This window comes from Hyperolius riggenbachi, chromosome 10, assembly GCF_040937935.1.
Source record: "Hyperolius riggenbachi isolate aHypRig1 chromosome 10, aHypRig1.pri, whole genome shotgun sequence".
Lineage (NCBI taxonomy): Eukaryota > Metazoa > Chordata > Amphibia > Anura > Hyperoliidae > Hyperolius > Hyperolius riggenbachi.
The window spans coordinates 54,328,228-54,354,681 of NC_090655.1; the positions used below are offsets into that span (position 1 = coordinate 54,328,228).

At 45.9% G+C, this 26,454-nt stretch overlaps 1 protein-coding gene across 7 annotated transcripts in view; it reads left to right on the top strand.

Annotated features, from left to right (window-relative positions):
* The window catches only part of LOC137535751 (VPS10 domain-containing receptor SorCS1-like), a 1,470,659-nt gene that overhangs the window by 540,340 nt on the left and 903,865 nt on the right, over positions 1–26,454 (top strand). For all 7 annotated transcript variants that reach the window (XM_068257627.1, XM_068257625.1, XM_068257626.1 and 4 more), the window contains one exon: positions 7,257–7,318. In XM_068257627.1, coding sequence (XP_068113728.1) covers positions 7,257–7,318 — 62 coding nt within the window. The remainder of the gene's footprint in view (positions 1–7,256; positions 7,319–26,454) is intronic.

Genomic DNA, 26,454 nt, shown 5'->3' on the forward strand with positions numbered 1-26,454 from the left:
TGGATGCATGCAGTGTGTGTGTGTGTATATATATGTATGTATGGCATTTGTGTGACGTGATGTGTATGTACAGTGTGTGTGTACAAAGCATGTGTGTATGTACAGTATATAGTGAGTGTGTGATCTGCGTGTGTGTATATATAGAGCGTGTATGTATGTATGTATGTATATAGAGTATGTGTGTATGTATATAGTGTGTGTGTGTGTGTGATGTGATCTGCGTGTGTATATACAGAGCATGTGTGTAAATATGTATGTATGTATGTATGTATGCATATATATAGAGAGAGAGAGAGAGAGAGAGAGAGAGAGAGAGAGTATGTATATATATATATAGAGAGTATGTATGTAAACAGAGCATGTATGTATGTATGTACATAGAGCATGTGGGTGTATGTATATAGTGTATGTGTATGTATTAAGAGACTGTTTCCCCTATGAAAAACTGCACCCCCTCCTTCAGTGTAACACCCCCTCCCTTACCCCCATAGCAAGAATGGGCAATAGACCCCCACACTTCCTCTACGTTGGTTGTCCGTCCCCCTCCCCATTTCTGTCCTTACAGACCTGACCCCTTTTCTCTTAACAGCTTAAAGGAGTTGTAGGGGGCAAAGGGGAAAAAGAGTTGAACTTACCTGGGGCTTCTAATGGTCCCCTGCAGACATTCTGTGCCCGCACAACCACTCACTGATGCTCCCATCCCTGCCGCTGGTTACTTCTGGAATTTGCAACTGTCGCCTACACCGCCTTCTCCTTGCTTCCGCTGACATCACAGGAGCGTACTGCACAAGCACAGTACGGCCTGTGCCTGAGCAGTACACTCTCGGGGGAACAGAAGGCCGTGCAGTGGTTTTGCAACTTGAAAGTTGCAAATTCCAGAAGTGAACCAGCGGCGGGGACTGGAGCATCGGCGAGTGGCTGCGCGGGCACAGGACATATGTGGGGGATCATTAAAAACCCCAGGTAAGTTCAACTCTTTTTTCAAGTTTCCCCCCTATAGTAATCCTTTAGGACCACAGGCTCACACCCCCCTAGTGACCAGGCTATTTTTAAAAATTCAGGCCAGTGCCATACAACTTAGCACACAATTGAATCTTGCCCCCCTTTTGTTGCTACCAACAGAGCTTTCTGTCGGTGGCATCTGATTGCTGCTGAAATTTTTTTTTTTATTTAATTGTTTTTTTTTTCTTTAATAAAATCACATATTTTATTTAAATAATTCTCCCAACCTCCCTCCCCCCCAATTCAGAGCTGATCACCTCTCATAGGCATCAGCCTAGTAGAGGGATCTTCTTGTGGCATACTCGAGGGGACAGCTCAGTGACAGAGCTGTCCCCCCGTACAGCTCTGCGGTAGATCGCAGGGCTGTACTTGTAAATAAACTATTTTTTTTTTAATGTGTAACAGCCTGCCTCCTGCGACCACGGGCAGGCAGACTGATTTCGAAACTCTCCCCCCGTCGGCGTAATTTCCTCCCCCATGACTTGATGCCATCGGCGTTAGGTGGTCGCAAGGAGGTTAATGTGTACCTGAAATGTTATTATTGGGTGTATTTATACTTACCTGGGGCTTTTTAAAGCCCCATGAGGTGTGTGGGCTCCCTTGCAGCCTCTCTGTTCACTGGATATCCTCCCCACGGTAATCTGGAGAATCACGGCCAGTGATGCGCTTCTGCACATACGCGACCCGGCCGCTACTGCACAGGTGCGGAATGCTCTTTGCTGTGGGAGCACTACAGGGGGTAGATGCATGACACAGGAGAGCGCGGCCAGCCAGTTATTACTGGGGGAGCATATCAAGTGAATGGAGCAGCTGGCTAGGGAGCCCATGCACCTTATAGGGCTGGAGGAAGTTCCCCAGGTAAGTATAAATACACCCATTAAAGGGAACCTAAACTGAGAGGTATATGGATGTTTCCTTTTAAACAATACCAGTTGCCTGGCAGTCCAGCTGATCTTTGTGACTGCAATAGTGGCTGAATCACACCCTGAAACAAGCATGCAGCTAATCCAGTCTGACTTCAGTCAGAGCACCTGATCTGCATGCTTGTTCAGGGGCTGTGGCTAAAAATATTAGAGACACAGGATCAGCAGGAGAGTCAGGCAACTGGTATTATTTTATAAGGAAAAATCCATATCCTTCTCAGTGTAAAGAGACTCTGAAGCTAATTTTTTTTGCTACATTTACCTTTAAGTTCGCTTCAGAAGTCCCACCAGCGCTAAACTGCTGCATCCCCGCTAAAAAACAGGGGCTGCAGACCCCCCAAATCCCTGGGCATGCATCCACAACCAACTTGGTCGTGGATTGTGCTGCCCTGAGAGGCTGAGCCATTCGCTGTAGCTCCGCCTCTCCTGCTGTCAATCGCCCCGCGGATCGCCGCCTCTCTGTGAAGAAAGAGGGAAAGGCGGCGATCCGATGCGAATGACATTAGAAGAGGCAGAGCTGCAGCAGAGAGCTCTGCCTCTTCCAGGAAGCGCAATCCTTAGACCCCCCTGGGATTTGGGTGGTCTGCAGCCCTCGTTTTTCGCCGGGAATGCGGCGGTTTAGCGCTGGTGAGTGTTCTGAAGCGAATGCTGAGGTAAATTTAGCAAATTTTTTTCGCTTCATACTCTCTTTAAGTTCCCTTTAATGCTGCCTCTAAGAGACCCAGATTGAGCCTAATGCTAGGTACATACTATACAATTTTCTGGCTGATTTACTGTCAGATTGACTATTTCCGATTTGCTTTCCAATAGATTTTCCATAGAAGTGAACAGAAAATCGATTGGAAATCAGATTGGACCTGTAGGAAATAGTCGATCTGACAGTAAATTGTATAGTGTGTACTTAGCATTAAAGGTCAACTGACCTGAGAGAGGGATAGGGAGGCTGGCACATTGATTACCTTATTGATTACCTTTAAAACGAAGCCAGTTGCCTGGCAGTCCTGCTGAGCTTTCTGGCAATAGTAGTGTCTGCATCAAACACCCGAAACAAGCATGCTAATCTTGTCAGACTTTTAGTCAGAAAAATCTGATCTGCGTGTTTCTTCAGGGGGTATGGCTAAAACTATTAGACGCAGAGGATCAGCAGGACAGCCAGGAAATTTGCATTGCTTAAAAGTAAATACATTATGGATGCGTCCATATCCCTCCCAGGTCAGTTGTCCTTTAAAAAGTCCGTGAAAAACCACTCCCACTTTTAGACCACACCCCTCAGGCCACACCCACAAGCCGGTATTTTTTCACCCTAAAGGTGGCAACCCTAGCTCTGGTGTGCACCACCCCATTGAGATACATTGACCAAGCAGATCCGCAGCCGCAAGCGGATCTGAAAACGCCCAAAAAGCCGCTCGGTGTGCACCAGCCCTTAATGAAGCATTGTCCTTGTTCAAGCCTCAGTGGCAATTTCTATCATCATTGCTTCCCAACAATAGGGGCAGCTCTACTATGAAGCCGACTGAATCATGTAATTCAGGGCAGCAAACTGTAGGGGGCAGCATCAGTTCTACACTCAGTTGATCTTTTTCAGTCTCTCCCTCTGCTCTGCTGCTTCTGCCTGACTTGCAGAGCACAGAGCATGTGCACATGTTTTCCTGGTGGAGGGTGGGGCATTCCTGCCCAAGCAAATGAACATTTGTTTGATAGATGGCAATAAAGTTTAGAGTCACAGAAATGCTCATGTTTACTCCAATCTATATATGAAACAACCCCAAAGAAGGCCAAATTAGGAAGAAAGAGGGGCAGGGTTCCAAAAGAAAACATCAGTTGGGAGCTGTGCAGTACATACTCTGCTAATGAAGCTACAGAACAGGTTTGGGAACACCTGCTGTGTGTGATTGGATGTTAAAGCAGAACTGCACTCAGAACTTCCTCTCAGCTGTAAAAGATAAGCAACAGCATAATCTTAAAGCGGAATGAAACCTAGCATTCATTCTTTGCTCTAAAAAATGATTTATAGCATATTATATACAACCAACTTTTTTTTTTTTTACTAGAACAGCATTCAAAGGGTTACACACAGGACTTAAAAGTTCAGTGCAGAGAAATCTGGATGCATCCGAAGTAAAGATGATGTTATCTTGGGTTTACTTAATTTTATCAAGTGAGGAATGTGACACATTCTCTGACTGTGCAGAAGCTCCTGGACACAGACAGACACTCAGAAAGCATTTCCTTCAATACAAGATTAATAAAAACAGTTATGAATAAAATGCAAAGTCAGCTCTCAAAGCAAAAAAAATGTATTTTTGGGAACTTGTAATTTCTAAATAAATAACACTTATGCACAAATGCAAATATGATAACCGTATGGCATATAAAAAGTAGGTAAACATGTTTTTATTGAATATTATGTCCGGGTTTTATACCGCTTTAAAGGGAAAAAAAATCTTTGTTAAAGCTGATAAGATCCTGCAATAAATCAGCAATCTGTCTACTCACTGCTTCCATAGAAGCAGACTTAGGGTTAACATCCTGTGTTTACAAATTAGCTGCTCTGTGGAGGCAGCCAGCTGGCACAGTTGAGAGATCAAATTACAGGTCTGATTAGTCACAGATGAGGGGAATTAGACAGACTAAACTCTCTAAATACATACAGGGTGCATTTCTCTCTGTTTTCATTCTGTCCTGTGCTAGAATTCAGATCCACTTTAAAGTGATCAGGGCTTTCGTGCACTGGGACTCGCCTGTAGATGATTGGTCTTTTCTATTGCTGTATGATTTGCTATGAATCTGTGGTGTCGGGACCTGAGTCTGCCTCCCATGTAAAACCATATATAGCTGTGCGCATAAGTTTACATACTCACAGAATGTATGATTTCTTAACCATTTTTTTGTAGAATACGAATGATTACACAAAAACGTTTCTTTTACTCATGGTTAGTGGTTGGCTGAAGCCATTTTGTTGTCAAACAACTGTTTACGCTTTTTAACCACTTGAGTTCCAGCACCCTCTGCCCCCTTAAGGACCAGAGGGTGTTGGTACAGTAAACCGCCGCTTCCCGATGAATCGCCGATAAAATCTGCCGCTCCCGCCGGTCACGCCGCTCTGTCCCCGCCGCAGACTGCTCTCTCTGCCGTCGCTATGACGGCAGAGCACTGTGCGCCGGTCAGGAGCCGCTTTCATCGGCTCCTGACCCTGTCACTCCATGTAAGCCAATGGGAATGGCTTACATTGATAGACACGGCCAGGAGCCAATGAAAACTGCTCCTGTCCGGCTCACAGTGCTCTGCTGTCATAGAGGCGGCAGGGCAGCACATTTCCGAGCGGCGACAGCGGCGGAGACGGGCAGGGGCGTGCGGTGAATGGGACATAGAGTTTACGTCCGGTCAGAACCACAGCGCCCCCTGCCCGCCGTAGATTTATACTGCGGCGGTCCGCAGGTAGTTAACCTCCCTGGCGGTCTATTAAGATCGCCAGGGCGGCTGCGGGAGGGTTTTTTTTTAATTAAAAAAAAAAACTGTTTCATGCAGCCAACTGAAAGTTGGCTGCATGAAAGCCCACTAGAGGGCCCTCCGGAGGCGTTCTTCCGATCGCCTCCGGCACCCAGAATAAACAAGGAAGGCCGCAATGAGCAGCCTTCCTTGTTTTGCTTACATTGTCGCCATAGCGACGAGCGGAGTGACGTCATGGACGTCAGCCGACGTCCTGACGTCAGCCGCCTCCGATCCAGCCCTTAGCGCTGGCCGGAACTTTTGTTCCGGCTGCGCAGGGCTCGGGCGGCTGGGGGTACCCTCTTTCGCCGCAGCTCGCGGCGGATCGCCGCAGAGCGGCGGCGATCAGGCAGCACACGCGGCTGGCAAAGTGCCGGCTGCGTGAGCTGCTTTTTATTTTACAAAAATCGGCCCAGCAGGGCCTGAGCGGCGACCTCCGGCGGTGATGGACGTGTATAGTCGTCCATACCGCTGAGGAGGTTAAATCCTAATCGCTACACAATAACCTACCACTACTTACTCCTAACACTATCACCCAGCACAGTGGCAAAGCTGAGGAGCTTGGAGCCCCTTGCGAGTTTTACATGGGGCCCCTAACACTCTATTGATATGGAGCCCCAAAACCTACCAATGACCGCTTCAGTATGAGAGGTGTAATCAGAGTAAGGAAACAGTTTAACCTCCTTGCCGGTTATCCCGAGCTCAGCTCGGGGTAACCTGCGCAGGAGGATATCTCAGGCCCCGCTGGGCCGATTTGCATAATTTTTTTTTTGTTACAAGCAGCTAGCACTTTGCTAGCTGCTTGTAACTTCCGCTCGCCGCCGATCCGCCGCAATCCGCCGCGCCGAGTCGCTCCCCCCCGCCCCAGAGCCCTGCGCTGCCTGGCCAATCAGTGCCAGGCAGCGTTGAGGGGCGGATCGGGATTCCCTATGACGTCCCGACGTCCATGACGTCGGTGACGTCATCCCGCCCCGTCGCCATGGCGACTGGGGAAGCCCTGCAGGAAATCCCGTTCTCAACGGGATTCCCTGCATACTCTGATCGCCGAAGGTGGGGGGATCGCCGGAGTGGGTGGGGGGATGCCGCCGCTTAGCGGCTATCATGTAGCGAGCCCTTGGCTCGCTACATGATTTAAAAAAAAATTAAAAAAATGTGCGGCGCTGCCTCCTTGCCGGATTTTTTAGACCGGCAAGGAGGTTAATGATTATCACTATTCAATGTACATATAGTGATGTTCATTACCAGCATAGCACCAATGAAAAGCTAATAAGAATGATTAAGGGGGGCCCCTAATAGGCCCCTCTGGTCCAACGGTCACAACCACTGTATCCCCTAATGCTACTCCACTGACCCAGCACCTACGGCTAACACTAGCACCCGTGGTACAGCTTTCTGAGCCGCTATTGGTCCCTCTGCCGCCCCTGGCGCTTTGACTATACCTGGCGCCTCTGGCACCCAAGTTGATGGATACCGCTATAGCCACAATCAATAATGTGGTCTATGACGGTGCCCAGATTTCTTAGCGGCTACAGGTGTCCAAATTTCCTGCTTCCCCTCCCCCTTCATCTGACAGGTTGTTCTGTCTACACCCCACTCACTCCAAATTGAGAGAACACTGAGGTTGCATCTAAGCAGCTTCACTATCCCCAAATGCCCACCCCTACAATGTTTCTTGTGTAAGTGGCCACTTCCCCCTTGGCTGTGTCTGCAGATGAACTGCACAGGATGTGCTAAGTAACACAAAGAAGGGATATATTCTGGTTAGGTACATTTTTTTTTCTCTCTTTGCAAATGTGCTAGGAAGTATTTTTAAAGATAATTGTAATGAACTTTCTTCCGCAGGTTTTCTCTCAGCAGAGATCCATTTTCCTGCATCCAGCATGTGGAACAGCACTAAAAAGCGGGTAAGAAGAACAGTTATATCACAGTTAACTTTGAACAATTTAATTTTGAGATTTTTATTTTATTCTTTTTTTTTTTTATTTTTTTTGCTTGTGTGTGTTAAGGGGACACTTTACAAGGATGAGAATAAAACCTCCTGTTGATAAACACAGGGCTGGATTTAAGGCAAGGCCACATAGGCCATGGCCTAAGGCACCACAGGATCAAGGGTAGGTGGTCAGCAGGCTATACTAAGGCGAAGGGTCACCTGGCTCCCTACACTGGAGGGAGGAGGGCCATCAGACTATCTATACGGAAGGGTGGGGGTCATCTGGCTTCTAATACTAGCTGGAAGGGGTAATCAGGCTACCTATACTAAAGGGAAGGGGGGGATCATCAGGGTCATCTAAACTGGAGGAGGGACATCTGGCAACCTATACTGGAAGGGGGGTCATCTGGCTACCTATACTGAAGGGGGGCGGCTTCTGACAGCGACCCTGGGTGGTAAAGCATACAAATCCGGCCCTGGATACACGAAGCAAAGGCAGCGCTAGTAAAGTATCGCAGTTGCGCTGCATACCAGCGCATGCCACTTAAAAGGAGCGTGCGTAGCTTCAAGGAGTGCGCATAGCTTAAGAGCGCATGCTGGGCTGACAGATGTGTGTGCTCGCTGGTTTAAATTACCAAAATATAATAAATCGCACCTAATAAAGTGTAATTTTCTCACCCCTGGGGTCCATATTCCATGTCTTGAAATCTCCGTCTCCTGCCCGAATTTAGGGCCAGGCTTTTTTCTTTCCGAACCAAAGTGCAAAGGATGCTGGGAAATTGAGGTCATGACTCCACCCCCACCTTCCCCATGTCCTGCTCCCAGCTAACACCCACTGTGAAAAAGAGATGTAACCTAATTCAGGCAGGCAGACAGACATGTGGAATAAGAGTTATGTCAAACAGACATAAGACAGGTTGAAGCTGTTCTGCTGTCTCTCCTCTCTCCTACCCTCTGTGAAAAGAGATGCAATTTTATTCAGGGTGGGAGGGGAGGGCACCAGGCTGAATGGGAGGGCACAGTGCTGATGGTGTATTTGCAAGGCATCAACATGAGGTGCTACTACAGACCTATGTGAGTCTGTTCAATCCACTATGATGTATCAGATGTAAACTTTATATGTTCATATAACTGTACACAGCGCATAGACTATTGCCGTTCAAACTTTTTCTATTTTTTGGTTGGAGGTAATCTTTAGGTTCTCTGCTGCTCCATTCTATTGACCTAAATACTGTATATACTTACATATAAGCCAGCCTGTCTATAAGCTGAGGGTAACCACTTTTACCTAAGAAAACAGGAAAAAGTGATTGATTCGTGTATAAGCCCCCTCCCCAGTAAAGCCCAATCCACAGAAGCCAGATGTGCCCCCAGTACACAGCTGCTCCCCTCCCCGTAGCCAAATATGCCACAAGGATGATACAGCTGTGCCTCAAGATGCCACACAGAAAGAATTTTGGATCATTGCACTGCTGAAAGGTTTCTGGCATGCTCTGCTCGACAAGCCAGGGGACACAGGTAGTCTTGAGCAGCGCATTCTGCACACCATGTTGCAGGAGATGGGGGGGCATGGACACAGCAGAGAGCCAGCTGGTAAGAGCAGTATCACTAGTGCACAATCCTTATGCTCCTCTGCCAGTAACAAAACCTGTTCCACCATCTGTTAGGCTCCACTGACTCTCATATAAGCCAAGGGGGTAACTTTTCAGCAATTTTTTTTGTGCTGAAAAATTAGGCTTATATGCGAGTATATACAGTATTTAAAATAATAAAAAAAAAAAATTAAAGACCTCAGTGTAGCATCTGTGTAAACACGGCCTTTATGTGCCGTAGTGAAGTTCTCCCTGTTGTATCTGGCTAGGGCCAGACCTGTAGCTGGGAATGGAACTTGCATCTGAAATTCAATTGAGCATTGTACTTTTCTCACGTGTATTGTTCTATTATTGCTGTAGGCATATTCCATTATCTGCTCCCTGCAGGGAGCTGCCTCTGTTTACTGATGAAGGGGTCTCTTGGTCGGGCAGGGGGTGTATTTCTGAGAGGCTTATCGATCCTTGTTCTGATGAATGTCAATGAGGCAGGAAAATGCAGGTGACACTGGTAATAATGGGACAGATTCCAACATTTTATATTCCTATCCAGAAACCCTTGTCTATTGAGCTGGTGTACACGGGGGTGGACTAGTCACTCAGGCTGCTCCCTGTGGCCGTCAGGACAAGGAGATCTGTTACTAAAGGTTCGTATACACGTCCGATAAAGATCGTTCGTTACGAACGATTCGTGACGTTTACACGATATTCAAATTAGACCGAAAAGATCGTTCTTAATGAACGATTGTGTACACACATGAACGATATAAGTATAAAGTACTGAACGACGAACGATAAAAAAATGCGTGCGCAAACGGAAGTGACGTTATGACAGGCAATAAGAACATGCGTACTACTCCACAGATAATCATTATCGGACGATCTTTGTACACACTGCAACGATTGAACGATTATCTTTAGAAAAAATCCGCCGGGTTGGATCGGTCGGATTGAACGATAACGGTCGTTATCGTCCAAAAAAACGATCGTTGGAAAATTTGGAACGCACGATTATCGGTCCGATTGTCGTTATCGTTCGTTTTCGAACGATCGTTATCGTACGTGTGTACTCAGCTTTAGAAGCAGAGGAAGTCTGGTTATAATGATCAGACGATAATGTATAACCTCTCTACTAGGGCTGGTCAATGAGATGCAAATCATTTCGAATTAATGTAAGATTATTCAAATTGTGTTTGGTCCATTTTCAAGCTGCATAAATTTGAATACAGGTTCTGCATCAACTCAGAATTATTTGCATCTCATTGACAATCGCTACTCTGTATCTCTCCTCTTCAGTGCTCTCTCTACCTCCCCTCCTCTCTCTACCTCCCCTCCTCTCTCTACCTCCCCTCCTCTCTCTACCTCCCCTCCTCTCTCTACCTCCCCTCCTCTCTCTACCTCCCCTCCTCTCTCTACCTCTCCTCCTCTCTCTACCTCTCCTCCTCTCTCTACCCCTCATCCTCTCTCTACCCCTCCTCCTCTCTCTACCCCTCCTACTCTCTCTACCCCGCCTCCTCTCTCTACCCCTCCTCCTCTCTCTACCCCTCCTCCTCTCTCTACCCCTCCTCCTCTCTCTACCCCTCCTCCTCTCTCTACCCCTCCTCCTCTCACTACCCCTTTACTCTCTCTACCCCTCCTTCTCTCTCTACCCCTCCTCCTCTCTCTACCCATCCTCCTCTACCTCTCTCTACCCATCCTCCTCTACCTCTCTCTACCCATCCTCCTCTACCTCTCTGTACTCCCTCTGTAGTGATTGGTAGACAGTGAGTTTCTGGGATTTATTTGTCACTTCTCCATTCCTTCTCTCTCTACCCCTCCTCCTCTCTCTACCCCGCCTCCTCTCTACCCCACCTTCTCTCTCTACTCCTCCTCTCTCTACCCAGCCCAGGGACGGATCTAGACCAAGTTGCCCCAAGTTGCGCCTGGGGCAAGGTCAGGTTTTGGCGCCTAAACTGCTATTCCCCATCCAAATTTTTCCGCCTTTTTAAGAATTCAACAAACTGCGCCTGGGGCAAGAGACCCGCTTGCCCCCCCCTAGATCCATCCCTGACCCAGCCTCCTCTCTCTACCCAGCCTCCTCTACCCAGCCTCCTCTACCTCTCTCTACCCATCCCCATCTACCTCTCACTACCCATCTTCCTCTACCTCTCTCTACCCATCCTCCTCTACCTTTCTCTACCCATCTTCCTCTACCTCTCTCTACCTATCCTCCTCTTGCTACCTCTCCTCTTCTCTCTGCCTCACCAAATCCAAATCCAAAAAAGCCTTATTGGCAGGACCAAATACATTTAGCATTGCCAAAGCAAAACAAAACATTAACATGGGGGGAGGGGAGGTATTGTGGTAATAAGGGAAGGATATAGGTATACAGTCCATTGGAGTGTGGAGGATGTAATGGATGGTATGGGGGAGGAGATATATAGTCCATAGGAGAGGGGGGTATAGGTATACAGTCCATATGACAGGGGAGTATGGGGTTATACAGTCCATGTGGTATCATGTTCCTCTCAGTTGGTGGCAGGCAGTGATAAATTGGGCTGCTATTTGCACAGTTTTTTCCCCTTCCCCCAGTAGGATATAGAGTTTCCTCTTTTCATCTGTGGAGGTGAAATCTGGGATGTGGGCGGAGAGTCTCTGGAAGTGGGCGGTCCTCAACAGGTTGCATTTGCTGCAGTGTAGCAGGCAGTGGGCCTCATCCTCCAGGACCCCCTGTTCACATTGCCTGCACAGTCTCTCCTCCCGGGGCTTCCATGTCTGTCTGTGTCACCCTGTCTCTATCTCCAGGTTGTGGGCGCTCAGACGGTACAGGCTCAAGGCCTGTCTGTCTTTGTGGTGGCCTCTCCAGATACGGGGCCATTAAGTACTCCCTCTGTAGTGATTGGTAGACAGTGAGTTTCTCTCTCTGCCCCGCCTCCTCTCTCTGCCCCGCCTCCTCTCTCTGCCCCGCCTCCTCTCTCTGCCCCGCCTCCTCTCTCTACCCCGCCTCCTCTCTCTACCCCCCCCCCCCTCCTCTCTCTACCCAGCCTCCTCTCTCTACCCAGCCTCCTCTCTCTACCCAGCCTCCTCTCTCTACCCAGCCTCCTCTCTCTACCCAGCCTCCTCTCTCTACCTGTCTCTACCTGTCTTTACCTGTCTCTACCTCTCTCCTCCACTCTCCACCTCTCTACCCATCCTCCTCTCTCTACCTCTACTCCTCTGCTTTTCTCAATTTTTTCAATTCACTTTTCTGTAGTTTTCATCCAAAAGATCATTTTTAATTTCCTATACCAATCATTTTTCAACAACTGACAATTTAAAAAAGTATCAGAAAATATATTAAAATTACACTTTTTTATTATACTTTCTTATTGCTGTGGTGATAAAGTTTTTAATTTGATCTCCTGGGAGAAAACGAGAAAAGGTAATTGAATAGAACCTATGTCTCCTCTTCTCCCTACATCTTCTCTTCTCTCTTTCCTCAACTGCTTCTTTTAACCTTTCCTCTTCTGCGTCTATCTCTTCTTCTCTTCTATTCTTTACTAGTCTATTTTTGCTTGTCTACCTCCATTCTTTTACTGCATCCACTTTTTTTTCTTTGCCCCCCTGCACTTGGCCAGAGCTGCAGGGGCCATGTTTGGCATGGAGTGAGGTGTAGTGGGCGGGGCCTGGTCACGCTGGAGCCATCTGACGTCACAATGCATTTGGACGTTAGACCACGCCTTTGTCTGGCCTGACAAAGGCGTGGTCTAACGCCGAAACGCGTTGTGACGTCAGATGGCTCCAGAGCGACCAGGCCCCGCCCACTGCACCTCACTCCTCGCCAAACATGGCCCCTGCAGCTCTGGCCAAGCGCAGGAGAGGAGAGGGGACTTGCCGGCAGGCCTATGATGTGCCTTAACATCTTATGAACACTGTGTAACTTATAGCGCCATTGCTGAAATTAAATTAAGTTAATGCACAAGGAGGAGCGCTCTGTTTTTCTTTTGTTTTCTTAGACTAACTAGCGCCACCCAGCACCAAGAGCTGCACCCAAGGCATTAACCCATCACTCCACCACCCTCAAACACCAAGGCAGCGCAGGGTCATTTTCCCTTTGCTTCCTCCCTCTTCTGTATGTCTGTAGCTCTCCTCTTCTGTATCTCTGTAGCTCTCCTCCTCTTCTGCATCTCTCTAGCTTCCCTCCTCTTCTGCATCTCTCTAGCCTCCCCTCCTCTTCTGCATCTCTTCTGTATCTCTCTCTAGCTTCCCTCCTCTTCTGCATCTCTCTAGCTCTCCTCTTCTGCATCTCTCTAGCTTCCCTCCTCTTCTGCATCTCTCTAGCCTCCCCTCCTCTTCTGCATCTCTTCTGTATATCTCTAGCTTCCCTCCTCTTCTGTATCTCTCTAGCTTCCCTCCTCTTCTGTATCTCTCTAGCTTCCCTCCTCTTCTGTATCTCTCTAGCTTCCCTCCTCTTCTGCATCTCTCTAGCTTCCCTCCTCTTCTGCATCTCTCTAGCTTCCCTCCTCTTCTGTATCTCTGTAGCTCTCCTCCTCTTCTGTATCTCTTCTGTATCTCTGTAGCTCTCCTCCTCTTCTGCATCTCTCTAGCTTCCCTCCTCTTCTGCATCTCTCTAGCTTCCCTCCTCTTCTGCATCTCTCTAGCTCTCCTCCTCTTCTGCATCTCTCTAGCTCTCCTCCTCTTCTGCATCTCTCTAGCTCTCCTCCTCTTCTGCATCTCTCTAGCTTCCCTCCTCTTCTGCATCTCTCTAGCTTTCCTCCTCTTCTGCATCTCTCTAGCTTCCCTCCTCTTCTGCATCTCTCTAGCTCTCCTCCTCTTCTGCATCTCTCTAGCTCTCCTCCTCTTCTGCATCTCTCTAGCTCTCCTCCTCTTCTGTATCTCTCTAGCTTCCCTCCTCTTCTGCATCTCTCTAGCTTCCCTCCTCTTCTGCATCTCTCTAGCTTCCCTCCTCTTCTGCATCTCTCTAGCTTCCCTCCTCTGCTGCATCTCTCTAGCTTCCCTCCTCTGCTGCATCTCTATAGCTCCCCTCCTCTGCTGCATCTCTCTAGCTTCCCTCCTCTGCTGCATCTCTCTAGCTTCCCTCCTCTGCTGCATCTCTCTAGCTTCCCTCCTCTTCTGCATGTCTCTAGCTCCCCTCCTCATCTGCATCTCTCTAGCTTCCCTCCTCTTCTGCATCTCTCTAGCTTCCCTCCTCTTCTGCATCTCTCTAGCTTCCCTCCTCTTTGGCATCTCTCTAGCTTCCCTCCTCTTCGGCATCTCTCTAGCTTCCCTCCTCTTCGGCATCTCTCTAGCTTCCCTCCTCTTCGGCATCTCTCTAGCTTCCCTCCTCTTCGGCATCTCTCTAGCTTCCCTCCTCTTCGGCATCTCTCTAGCTCCCCTCCTCTTCGGCATCTCTCTAGCTCCCCTCCTCTTCTGCATCTCTCTAGCTCCCCTCCTCTTCTGCATCTCTCTAGCTCCCCTCCTCTTCTGCATCTCTCTAGCTCTCCTCCTCTTCTGCATCTCTCTAGCTCTCCTACTCTTCTGCATCTCTCTAGCTCTCCTCCTCTTCTGCATCTCTCTAGCTCTCCTCCTCTTCTTCTGCATCTCTTCTGTATCTATCTAGCTCCCCTCCTCTTCTGCATCTCTCTAGCTCTCCTCCTCTTCTGCATCTCTCTAGCTCTCCTCCTCTTCTGCATCTCTCTAGCTCTACTCCTCTTCTGCATCTCTCTAGCTCTCCTCCTCTTCTTCTGCATCTCTTCTGTATCTATCTAGCTCCCCTCCTCTTCTGCATCTCTCTAGCTCTCCTCCTCTTCTGCATCTCTCTAGCTCTCCTCCTCTTCTGCATCTCTCTAGCTCTACTCCTCTTCTGCATCTCTCTAGCTCTCCTCCTCTTCTTCTGCATCTCTTCTGTATCTATCTAGCTCCCCTCCTCTTCTGCATCTCTCTAGCTCTCCTCCTCTTCTGCATCTCTCTAGCTCTACTCCTCTTCTGCATCTCTCTAGCTCTCCTCCTTCTTCTGCATCTCTCTAGCTCTCCTCCTTTTCTGCTTCACTTTAGCTCTCATCTCTCCTTTCCCCACTCCCTTCTTCCCTTGTTCTGATAGATTTATTGATCTTTGTTCTGGTGAATGACAATGAGGCAGAGCAATTCAGGTGACGCTGGAAATAACAGGACTAGTGTCAAAATTTTACATTCCTTTCCAAAACCCTTCTCCATTGAACCATTGTACACAGAGGTGGAGAGAGTGCTACATGTAGCCATAATAACAAGGACATTCTTCACTATAGAATAGGGAATTATTGTCTCTGCTTCTCTCCACCACTCCTCTGTTTTTTTTTTTTTGTTGTTTTTTTTTTAGCAAACACTTGTTAAACCTCCCTGGCGGTACGTAGTTGCAGTGGCTGCATCTGCAGGAGGGATTTTTTTAAAATAAAAATGTTTGTTAGCTTGCACTAGGCTAGTTAACTATGGCCCAAAGTCCCCCGGCACCTCTCTGATCCCCCCCGATCGACGCCGGCAATATTTACCCGTTTGCGATCCCGTGAGAGCCGCAGCTTCACCAATGAGCTTCACTCGTCGCTATGGCGACTATCGGACGTGATGTCATCAAAGTCATGATGTCATGCGCAGCGCAGTCCCGATCCTCCCCATAGCGCAGCCTAGAACTGATTGGGAGGCTGCGCCATCGGGGGATCCCAGGGGGGATGTATTACGGCGGCGATCGGGGGCGATCAGTGGGGACCGGAGGGACTTTGAGCAAATGGTTAGCTAGCGAAGTGCTAGCTTAACAATATACAACACTTTTTCTATAAAGAAAAAATCCTCCCGGGGCCATGTGATCCCCTGCAGCGGCTAGCCCGAGCGTAGGTCGGGCTTACCGCCAGGGAGGTTAAAGAGGAACTCCAGTGAAAATAATGTAATAAAAAAAAGTGCTTCATTTTTACAATAATTATGTATAAATGATTGTCAGTATTTGCCCATTGTAAAATCTTTTAAATCCCTGATTTACATTCTGACATTTATTACATGGTGACATTTTTACTGTTGGCAGGTGATGTAGCTGCTGCTTGCTGTTTTGGCAGTTGGAAACAGCTGTAAATTGCTATTTCCCACAATGTAACAAGGTTCACAGACAGGAAACTGCCAGGAGTACCTCGGTCCTCAGAGCTTCTTGTGGGAGGGGTTTCACCACAATATCAGTCATACAGCGCCCCTGGATGGTCTGTGAAAAGGAATATATTTCACATGTAAAAGGGGGTATCAGCTACAACACTCAGCCTGGAAATGCCTTGTTTGAGCTCCTTCCATCAGGTAAACGTTTTAGATCAATCACAAACAGACTGAAAGACAGCTTTTTCCCATCTGCCATAAACTTGATGAACTCTGAATCCTCTCTGAAATAATTAACACTGTGTACAAATTGTTTAAATATCTGTAATACCTGGCATATGTGTATAATTTCTTCTCTTCCTTGTTACTATCACTATGTTCCCTATATGCACCGTGGGGTTGTCATGAAAAGTAATTTCGTTGTGTTACACAATGACAATAAAGTGAATTGAATTGAATTGATTGGGATAACGTTCAATTCTTGGTTGGAGTTTCTCTTTAAGCTAGTTTAAATGCCCAACCGACAAGGAACAGGTTTCATTAGAACTCTCTCAATGTTGGGCTGGGTGACACTTCATGGTTTGCAAAAAACAAAAAACAAAAAAAAGACATTGGTAGAGCAGAGCATAGAAAAAGAAGCAAACCCAGAGAGCAAGTTGTAGAAAAGAGAAAGAAGGAGCATCTAGGAAAGTGGATGAAAATACAGTTGGCTATTTTCTCTATGCTGAGATCTGATTTATGTTTAGTCCAGTATGAATGAAGGTTAGTCCACCTTTTATGAGAAAGGTGGGTGGGGTAGGAGTAATTTTTTAAGCTTGAGGAGTTCAGAGAAACTTCAATGACAGCCAACTAAGCTGGGTACCATCTTTATGCCCCAGTTTTGGACGATCAGGTTCTTGACCGATTTGATCTGCTGTTGCTTATCTTTTAGAGCAGAGAAGAAGTTCTGAGTTCAGTTTAAGCAATACCAGTTGCCTGGCTGCCGTGCTGATCCTCTGCCACTAATACTTATAGCCATAGACCCTGAACAAGCACACAGCAGATCAGGTGTTTCTGACACTATTGTCAGATCTGACACAATTAGCTGCATGCTTGTTTCTGGTGTTATTCAGACACTACTGAAGCCAAATAGATGAGCAAGATGCCAGGCAACTGGTATTGTTCAAAATGAAATAAATATGACAGCCTCCATATTCTTTTCACTACAGTTGTCCTGTAAAGGTTATTGTTCTGTTGCTTATCTTTCAGAGCAGATAGGAAGTTCTGAGTTCAGGTCCACTTTATAGGGACCTAAACTGAGAAGGATATGGGTTTTTCCTTTTAAAATAATACCAGTTGCCTGACTCTCCTGCTGATCCTGTGTCTCTCTAATACTTTTAGCCACAGCCCCTCAACAAGCATGCAGATCAGGTGCTCTGACTGAAGTCAGACTGGATTAGCTGCATGCTTGTTTCAGGTGTGTGATTCAGCCACTACTGCAGCCAAAGAGATCAGCAGGACTGCCAGGCAACTGGTATTGTTTAAAAGGTAACATCCAAATCCCTCTCAGTTCAGGTTCCCTTTATGGGAGTTCCTCAGGTAAGCATGCGCACCACGCGTCATGTTTCCGTAGCGCTCAGTTGCCTAGAATAGAGTAGCCTCTGCTGTAAATCACTACTTAGTAATATCACTCGGAATAAATTGTCCCTTTAAGGATACTGTTATAAATCAGAGATGACAGCGGTACAAAGACATCCCGATGCAGAGAGAGCATGATCTTCACACAGCTCTGCGCAACTTTTCCCCTGTAGCCTGTAAAGCAATATTAACAGGCATTCGGAGACGCATTCTTCTCCCACTTTCAGTCGTATGGTAACTGCAATTTTTGCCTCCATTGCAAAAGCAACCACATAATTAACTTGATTGGTGGCCAAAGAACCTCCTAATTGGTTCCATGGGGGATTTGGAAAAGCAATGAGATGCAAAGTGACAAACAGCGTCACTTACTCGGCGCCAACTAAGGAAGAAACTGCTTTCCTCAGTTGTCTACTTTAACCCCTTCAGCCCTCAGGGTGATTGACAGAACACTTTTGGGTGAGGGAGTTTATGGGAGTCCTAGACAATGAAGCAAAGCAAAATGGAATATGTGAAGTAAAGTCATGTTTTCGGAGAATACCTCAAAGGACCACTATTGCGAAAATGTTTTAAAATGCATGAAAACACAAAAATTAAGGTGCTCCTAGAGTTAAAAAAATCTATAAATTATTTTTCTCCTCTGTTACTGTCACTTACAGTAGGAAGTAGAAATCTGACAGAACTGACAGGTTTTGGACTAGCTCATCTCCTCGTGGAGGATTTTCAGGCTTTTCTTTATTTTCAAAATCACTAGGTGAACAGCAGTTGCTCCATTCCAACTGCCAGAATAGTGTGAAAACAGGAAACGTGGGTGGCCTGCATTTTTGTATGGATTCTTTCCAGGGAGTGGTTTTGTAAAGAATAAATGACATGCTGAGACTCCCTTATGAAAAGATGGACTAGTCAAAAACCTGTCAGTTCCATCAGATCTCTACTCTACTAACTAACAATAGTTACATAGTTACTATGTAACTATGTAACTATTGTGACAGCAACATAAAAAAGTAACTTATCGCTCATTTTACTCTAGAAGAAACATGCTTCTTATTTATGTGTTTACATGTATTTTACATAAAAAAAAAAGTTTAATGATAGTGGCCCTTTAAACATGACTGATGCTGGGATGTGAGCCTCACCCCTGCAGCAGCAGCTACAGCCACAGGGACGCGATAGTCACATCCCTGCAGTGTGGGAAGCTGTGCGTGCGATTGTGCAGGCAGAAGCCCGCAATCGTGATGTTCCCGGCAACAAGGGGGATTGGTGGCAGGGGACAGAAGTCCCCTATGCCAACCGTACTTGTCCGCCAAGAATGAACACTATTTTTGTTCAAAAACAGTGATCATTCTTATAGAGGAACTGTCGCGAAAATCTTAAAATTTGAAACACATACAAATAAGAATTACGTTTTTCCAGAGTAAAATGAGCCATAAATTACTTTTCTACTATGTTGCTGTCACTTATAGTAGGTAGTAGAAATCTGACAGAACCAACAGGTTTTGGGTTAATCCATCTCTCCATAGGAGAGTCTCAGCATGGCCTTTATTCTGTATAAGAAAAAAGATTTATACACTGATGCTGGCCAGCCTCCCTGCTCGCTGTACACTATTTTGACAGATGGACGGAGCAACTGCCATTCACTAAGTGCTTTTAAAAATAAAGAAAAACCTGAGACCCCCATATGAGAAGATGAGCTAGTCCAAAAAGTAATTTATGGCTCATTTTACTCTGGGATAAACTTACTTCTTATTTGTATGCGTTTTTAAATTTTAAGATTTTTGCGACAGTTCTTCTTTAAAGAGTACCGCTACGCTGCCTCCCGCTTGCTCGTTTCCGACGCTTCCGCCACCAGTCGTTAGATTAATCAATGGGAGCCATTCATTCCCATTCATTCATCTCCCCTCCAGGCCACCATGATCGCAGGCATCAATGGATGCCTGTGTCACTTCCTTAGTTACATAGTAACACGTTATTTCCTATGTAGCATACTTATAGTACGCTAATAGAAAATAATGATATCTTATGGCCAAATAGTAAAATTTCACCTGTAGGCATTAGGGACTGAATTTTTTAATATGCATGTCAAGGATGATATAATTATATAATTTAAATGTTACAATAACCGGGACTAATGGCTTAATAAAATGTGTGGCTTTTATCCACAGAAAAACATTTTATTTTAAATCTATAATGGACGAAAACTGGGAAATAATGAATTTTTCCATTTTTTTCTTATTATTCCTGTTAAAATGCATTTAGCATAAAATAATTCTTAGAATAATGTACCACTCAAAGAAAGCCTAATTGGTGGCAGAAAAAAACAAGGTATAGATACTTTTGTTGTCATAAGTAGTGATAAAGTTATTGGGGAATGAAAGGGAGGAGCGCTGAAATGTGAAAATTCCTCTCGTCCATAAGGTGAAGCAACCCACGGGCTGAAATGGTTAAAGAGACACTGAAGCGAAAAATTATGATATAATTAATTAGTTCTGTAGTACAAATAATTATTAGAACATTAGTAGCAAAGAAAGTATTCTCATATTTTTATTTTCAGTTATATAGTTGTTTTTTGTTTTTCTTTATAACATTGCATCATTTTCTAATATTTGCAGTTTACACACTACTCAGCATTCTAAATGATTTTACAGAGCAGGCTAGTGAACTTTTGAACTGTCCTCTGCAGGAAAAAAAAAACAATGCAGTGCCAGACACTTGGGATAATAAGCTTCAGAAGACAGAGCTCTCTGCGACATTGAAAGTGGTGGAGCTCAATGGCTTTTTTGCTTAGATAACAACTGGAGTTTCTTAACTCTTCCTGTGTTTAAAACAACATTAGACTTATGTCTTTGCTCCTAATGTTTTATTTCTTAACTGTCCACTGTACATGGCATGCGTCTTGCAAGGCACGATCTCAGCACAGCTGTGACGTGACACACATCCGAATCTGGCACAGTTATAGGGATTTGTTGGTCATGTTTTTGTTGCATAATGTCTGATATTTTCCCTCCCACATGGGAATCGGATGGTTGCCTATTGATTACACCGCATTTCCATGCATGCAAGGAAACCCAGCAATTCATTCATAGTGGAAAAGGGCTCTTGGGCTGACTTTCCACTACATGCTTGCGTTTTACGTATGAGAAGGTGCATGTGGGTAGCATATTGGACAATTTCTTCTCCATTGTTCTCTATGTTATAAACGTGCAACTTTTCGCATATCACATGCAGATCCATGCAGGATTCGGATGCATAATATGATAAAATGCAGCAGGCTGTGAAAGCACATTGTGAATGGTAAGGTGCATTACTACCCCATTGGCTATCATTAGCATGTTTTCTAATGCAAATTTGTTTTGGAAAAATGCAGAAAAATCACATAAATGGAATTCAGTTTTAAGTCTTGTTCAAAGTTGTGGGTTGTGGCATAACGGCCGCTTCCCAACACTGCTTGCTGCAGGGCAATGCACCACCTATAGCTATGTCCACTGTGCAGCAGGTGCATTGTGGTACCACGGTGGGCAATATAGCAATGCATGGCATGCATGCTGTGCGCTAAGGCAAAATATGAGCGTTAAACGGTACAGAGAAGCTTACTTATTGTTGACATATGCTTTACTGTATGCAACCCAACGGGTTAGATGACTTTTTGGTTGCATTGCGCTCCTGTTGATAAGCAGATGTAAATGTAAAGGCAAATAAAATGAACTGAACTCCCCTATTGGTCAATGAAGCTATTCATCACATCAAAAGATCAATAGGGAAGCTTCAAACATCAGTGTGAAAGAGCTTCGCGGATAGACTTTTATCTGACCCTCCTAGCATTGTTAGTGTGACAACAATACCACATGGTACCAGAAAAATTGGTTTACAATATCAGAAATTGTCATTTTCATTTGCAAGGCCTCTTTCAGGTGGGAGCCTGAAGGGGGCGAATCCACCACCTGTTAGCTGTTCCTGTGCACCAGCCGAGTGTTTGCTATGCTAGCGCTGGGGATGGGCGGTGAACAGGTGGCTCCTCCTACCCCATTAAGTCACATCTGAGCATGGCCGTGGCATGCTGCGTTTTTGGCTTCCAGGTAACTCCTCTCTGCGTCAAACACTGGCATGAGTGGGTTACAAACGCTACCATTTGACTGCATGTTATTTGCACCCGATAGGTGCCTGGTGGCCAGCAGATGGGAATGCTGAACTGTCCGACATCCGTACATCTGAAAGAGGCCAACGCTGCAGTTCTAGCTCTGCCGAGGCTAATTGTACATTCTTGTCTAGTTCCTTCCTGCACCGTGTGTTGTAAAGCATTTACCCTTCCTACACCTTTTCCTGTGTGAACCCCTGTGAACCCAAGGTGAAAATAAACTGATGAGATAATAATGAGAATAATAATTATATTTAGCCTTCTACTCCTTAAATGACTTTATAGGAAACCTCCAAGAAAAGAAAAAAATAAAGATCCACTTACCTCGGGCTTCCTCCAGCCCCTGGCAGCCGTCCTGTGCCCTCGCCGCAGCTTCGGTGGCTCCCGGTCTCCTCCGCTGGCAAAGCCGAACTCGTCAGGTCGGGTTCCGGGTCGGTTGCTGCTGCGTTCCACGGCGCGGGTCACGTGGTCTCGCTGACGTCAATAGGCCAGGTCGGCTTTGCCAGCGAAGGAGACCGGGAGCCACCGGAGCTGCGGCAAGGGCACAGGACAGCTGCCAGGGGCTGGAGGAAGCCCCGAAAAGTGGATCTTTCTTTCTTTTTTTTTTTTTTGCTTGGTCCTTTACTTTAAGTATCCCATGGTTTTCTTTTATATTTAAATATTTCAATGTAGGTTGAATGTTTTACTCTCTCTAATCGTTAGCAGCCTATTAAATGTCCCAGAGTTAGAAGAAGGTCAGTAGTTCTTGTATTTTATCTCTTCCTGCCCTCAGAAGTTGTATTCTGCCAGGAAAACTTTTATGGCTGTAATCTGCTTATCAGTGATGTTTACTATTTTCCAGACAAGCTACAGACAAGACAGAAGCTGTCACTTCCATGCCTAGAAATAAACTCTTTCAGGCAGCAAAATAAAACAAGTAAAACAGCCTGGTTATTAATGTTTTGAACTGTACACGCACATGTTTATCTGAACATGTCACATATCGCCTCAGCTACACTTTAAATGCTTCCAGGGATGGAGATGTCTTGATTGGGTGTGGCAGGGAGTTCCAAAGTGTAGTGGCAGCATGACAGAAGTCTCTGTCTCCGAAGGGTTTGAGGTGAATTCTGGGGGTGACGAAGTTATTATGTAATTTATGGTAGCACCGGCTCTGCACTTGGCTTTTAGGAATATTGAATTGATGGTTGAATGCAAATTCGGTATTTTATGCATTAAAATGGGGAGCTGAACTAGGGCTTTAAAAAATTGATCACATGACCGTGAACAGCAGGGCCTAAGAAAGGGGATTATCTTAGTTCAGCACCATTATGTCGTTAGAAAGCAGAAGCAGGCTTGTATGAAATGATCACTGCCTGAAGCTCTGGAGTCTGTGATGCAGGAACAGGCTGCCATAAGGAGCTCCAGACCAATTCATTTAAGAGAACTGTGTCTGACTTCAGCTTATGGGTGAGGTTCTGCTCCATAAAAATCTGTACCAGGTGTCATGTGACCATCTGCCGACCAATGGTGAGAGTGCAGGGATGTATCATGACATGAGTCTTGTCTTATTCTGAATAACCCTAAATCTGCACCATGTTCTGCTGCTCAACTGATCAGACAACTCCCCATCCCACCTCCGATCCAAGCTGGATGACATCCAGAACAGAAAACTCATACATATGGAGGAGGATTACAGAGTCCTGAGACTGCCCTGTATGCCTGCTTCAAACAATAGGAATGACTTTCTCCGAATCACAGAGCGAGTCGTGTGATCTTATTGTATTCTTGGATGAACACATTCCATCAATGACGGAAGGAGGGGGGACATTGGAGCCTCATTGTGTGCTAAAACATTGCTGCAGCCTTGCTGAAATGAGTGCATTTCTTTCACTTCAACTCAGTGTATGGCAAGGATTCAGGACAGTTTCTGGGAATAAATGGGTTCAATGGGGAGGTGGGGAACTGCAAGGCATAGGGCTAGGGGAGCTGCCTTTTATATGGGAAACATGGTGGCTACACTTAATATATGGGGAAAGCTATGGATCAATTTGTTATAAGGGGGTATTATGGCTCCATTCGTTATACGTCAAATATGACTACTTTTCATATGGGGGACACAATGGTGGGGACATGATGGCTGCACTTGTTATATGCAGGCCATGATGGTGGGAACATGATGGCTTAATTTTCTCAATGGGGTACACATGATGACTGGACTTGTTATATGGGGACATCATAGCCATAGCCGGCCTTTGACCTGAGCGACCCCAGCGGTCACTCAGGGCGCCACCTTCCAAGGGGGCACCTAGAGCTGGCTATCTGAGGGAGGGCACCTACGCCTGGCTACATATACTGAGGGCACCAACACCTGGCTACATATACTGAGGACACCAACACCTGGCTACCTATACTGGAGGCACTGACGCCTGGCTACCTATGGGTGGGGGGGGGGGGAGGTCTACACTTGACTTCCTATACTGGGGGCACCTATGCTTGGCTACCTATATTGAAAGCACCTACTCATGAGATCCTATACAGGGGGCACCTATACCTGGCTACCTACCTATACTGAGTCCAAGGGCATTTTTTTTGAGGGGGGGCGGGCGTACTGCGGCTATAACGCGTGGTGAAAATTGTCGGTGCTGTGCTATCATTCCATATTGGGGATGGGGGGGGGGGGGCTAACTGTCCCACTGATTGTTTTTATTAATATTCCTGAAAGTTTCTAGCCTTCATTTTTAAGTATATTCAGGCTAATGCACTTTTTCCATCCATTTTGTGGTTATCAGTATTTTTCTATTATACATATGTGATGCCACGGAGATCTGAGCACTTGGTGTGATGTGTCACGATTTCAAAAAGCTAGCTCAGGAGAAGAGGCGCGCGCCTGCAAAGCGGATAAAGGGGGGTGCGGCCACTAAAAACAGGTTTCGCTCAGGGCGCTGTGAAACCTATGGCCGGTACTGATCATAGCTGTGGTTGTACATGTCAAAACCAAATAATGTATAATACAACATGCTATAGTAAAACATTTCCTTACTACATGACGTCTGTATTACTATTCCTTTCAATGTAGTGACCCCATTACTGTGTCTGCTATTGGTGCCACATGTATTATAAACCCCAAATTATTGTTCCCTTTTTTGTAGTACGTGTTAGTGCACCCTTCATATAGTGCCCCCGTTTAGTGGTTCCAGAGCACTGTGCCCCTATTATTGCCTCTTTTTCATAGTCTTGTCTTCCTCTGAGATGTTAAGTTGTGACCATTAGCTAGATGGGTCTAGAGTGCCTATGGGGTCATCTGGCTGCCTCCTTCCTTTCCGGGAATTTCGGTTGTCTGCCTCTAGTGCAGTTGGATCAAATCTCCTCAAAGAGGCGACACATTCTGGGCCACCATAGCGTAAAGTTGTAAAACCAATAATCAATCATATAAAAAGTCCACACTTACAAACGAATAAAAAAAAAAAAATGAGCATATAGTTTTTGCCAGCTCAACCCTTGTGTGGGTTGAACTGGTGTGTAGTATCCAGCATGGTCCCTCCACGTCCACGCCAACCTTTGCCGCATAATGGTATGCTCAACTGGCTTTGTCACATTAGCTACTCACCAGGAGCATGTCATATTAATTAATACATGTATTTGGGAATTTTATTTATTTGTATTGTTACCGTATTTTTTCGGGGGGGGGGGGGGGGGGGGGAGAACCTAAAGAAAAAAGGGAGGGAAAAAAAGTCAAATTGGGCCTTTGGCTGTAGTTTAGGCGGGCTATAATCACAAATGGAGATGTTTGAGGCCTTTCACAGCCGCCGAGAGAGACATCAGTCTTTGCATGGCCGACTTAATCCATGAAAAAGTGAGTCTTCAACTACTGTGTGTGCCGGAGCCTCCACTTCCGTGATTTTTCTGCGGGCGAAATTAATTCTTTATCAGTCGGGGGAAAGTAACTGGCTGGCCGCTCAAATCCTCTGGGATCATCTATTTTTTACAGCACAATGTACCGTTTCCAAGCCGTAGCACTTTGCTGACCGCGCTCAATCAAGACTTGGCTCGGCTTCTGACCTGACTGGTGTTTCAGACAGTTCTCCAGGGTCCTGACCATTTCCTAAATTAAATCCTGGATTTTTTTTTTCTTTTTACAAACTTGCGGCAAGGGTTAATGCTTCTCCGTCCTCTGTCTACTTTCCATGCTCAACGGACGCAGATAAATGAAAAACTTGTTTCAGCCGACTTAATTGTTTAAATCTGTTTTAATGTGACAAGGAATTAAAGACGGCTCCCAAGATGATGTTGATCAATAATTTAATATGATAACTGATAAATAATTCAGTCTTATTGTAGCAGCATCCCTCGCGGTTGTTTTATTTACTGAGTACAAGAATGCTGGCTCAGTGTGTTTTTTTTTCACTTTAACTTTTTGAGTAATTATGAGTAACACAGGAGCGCTGAAAAAAAAGTACTAAAATATGTTTCTAAAAAGACATTGTTTTATCTTTGTTTATATTTTATATTGAAGGGCTAGTTCTACCTTTTCTGTCGTCATCCATTCGGGGTCTGCGCTACCATGGGGCAAAGGAGGCAATTGCCCCAGGGCCCTCGAGCACTGCCAGATCCCTCCCCCATTGCCCCCCTCATCTCCAATGTGAGATCAACATTGTAACTCATCTGTCCCGGTGTACTTCTTGTTGTTACAGCATGTTCAAAGTAATAAAATATGGCATTTACTATATACCT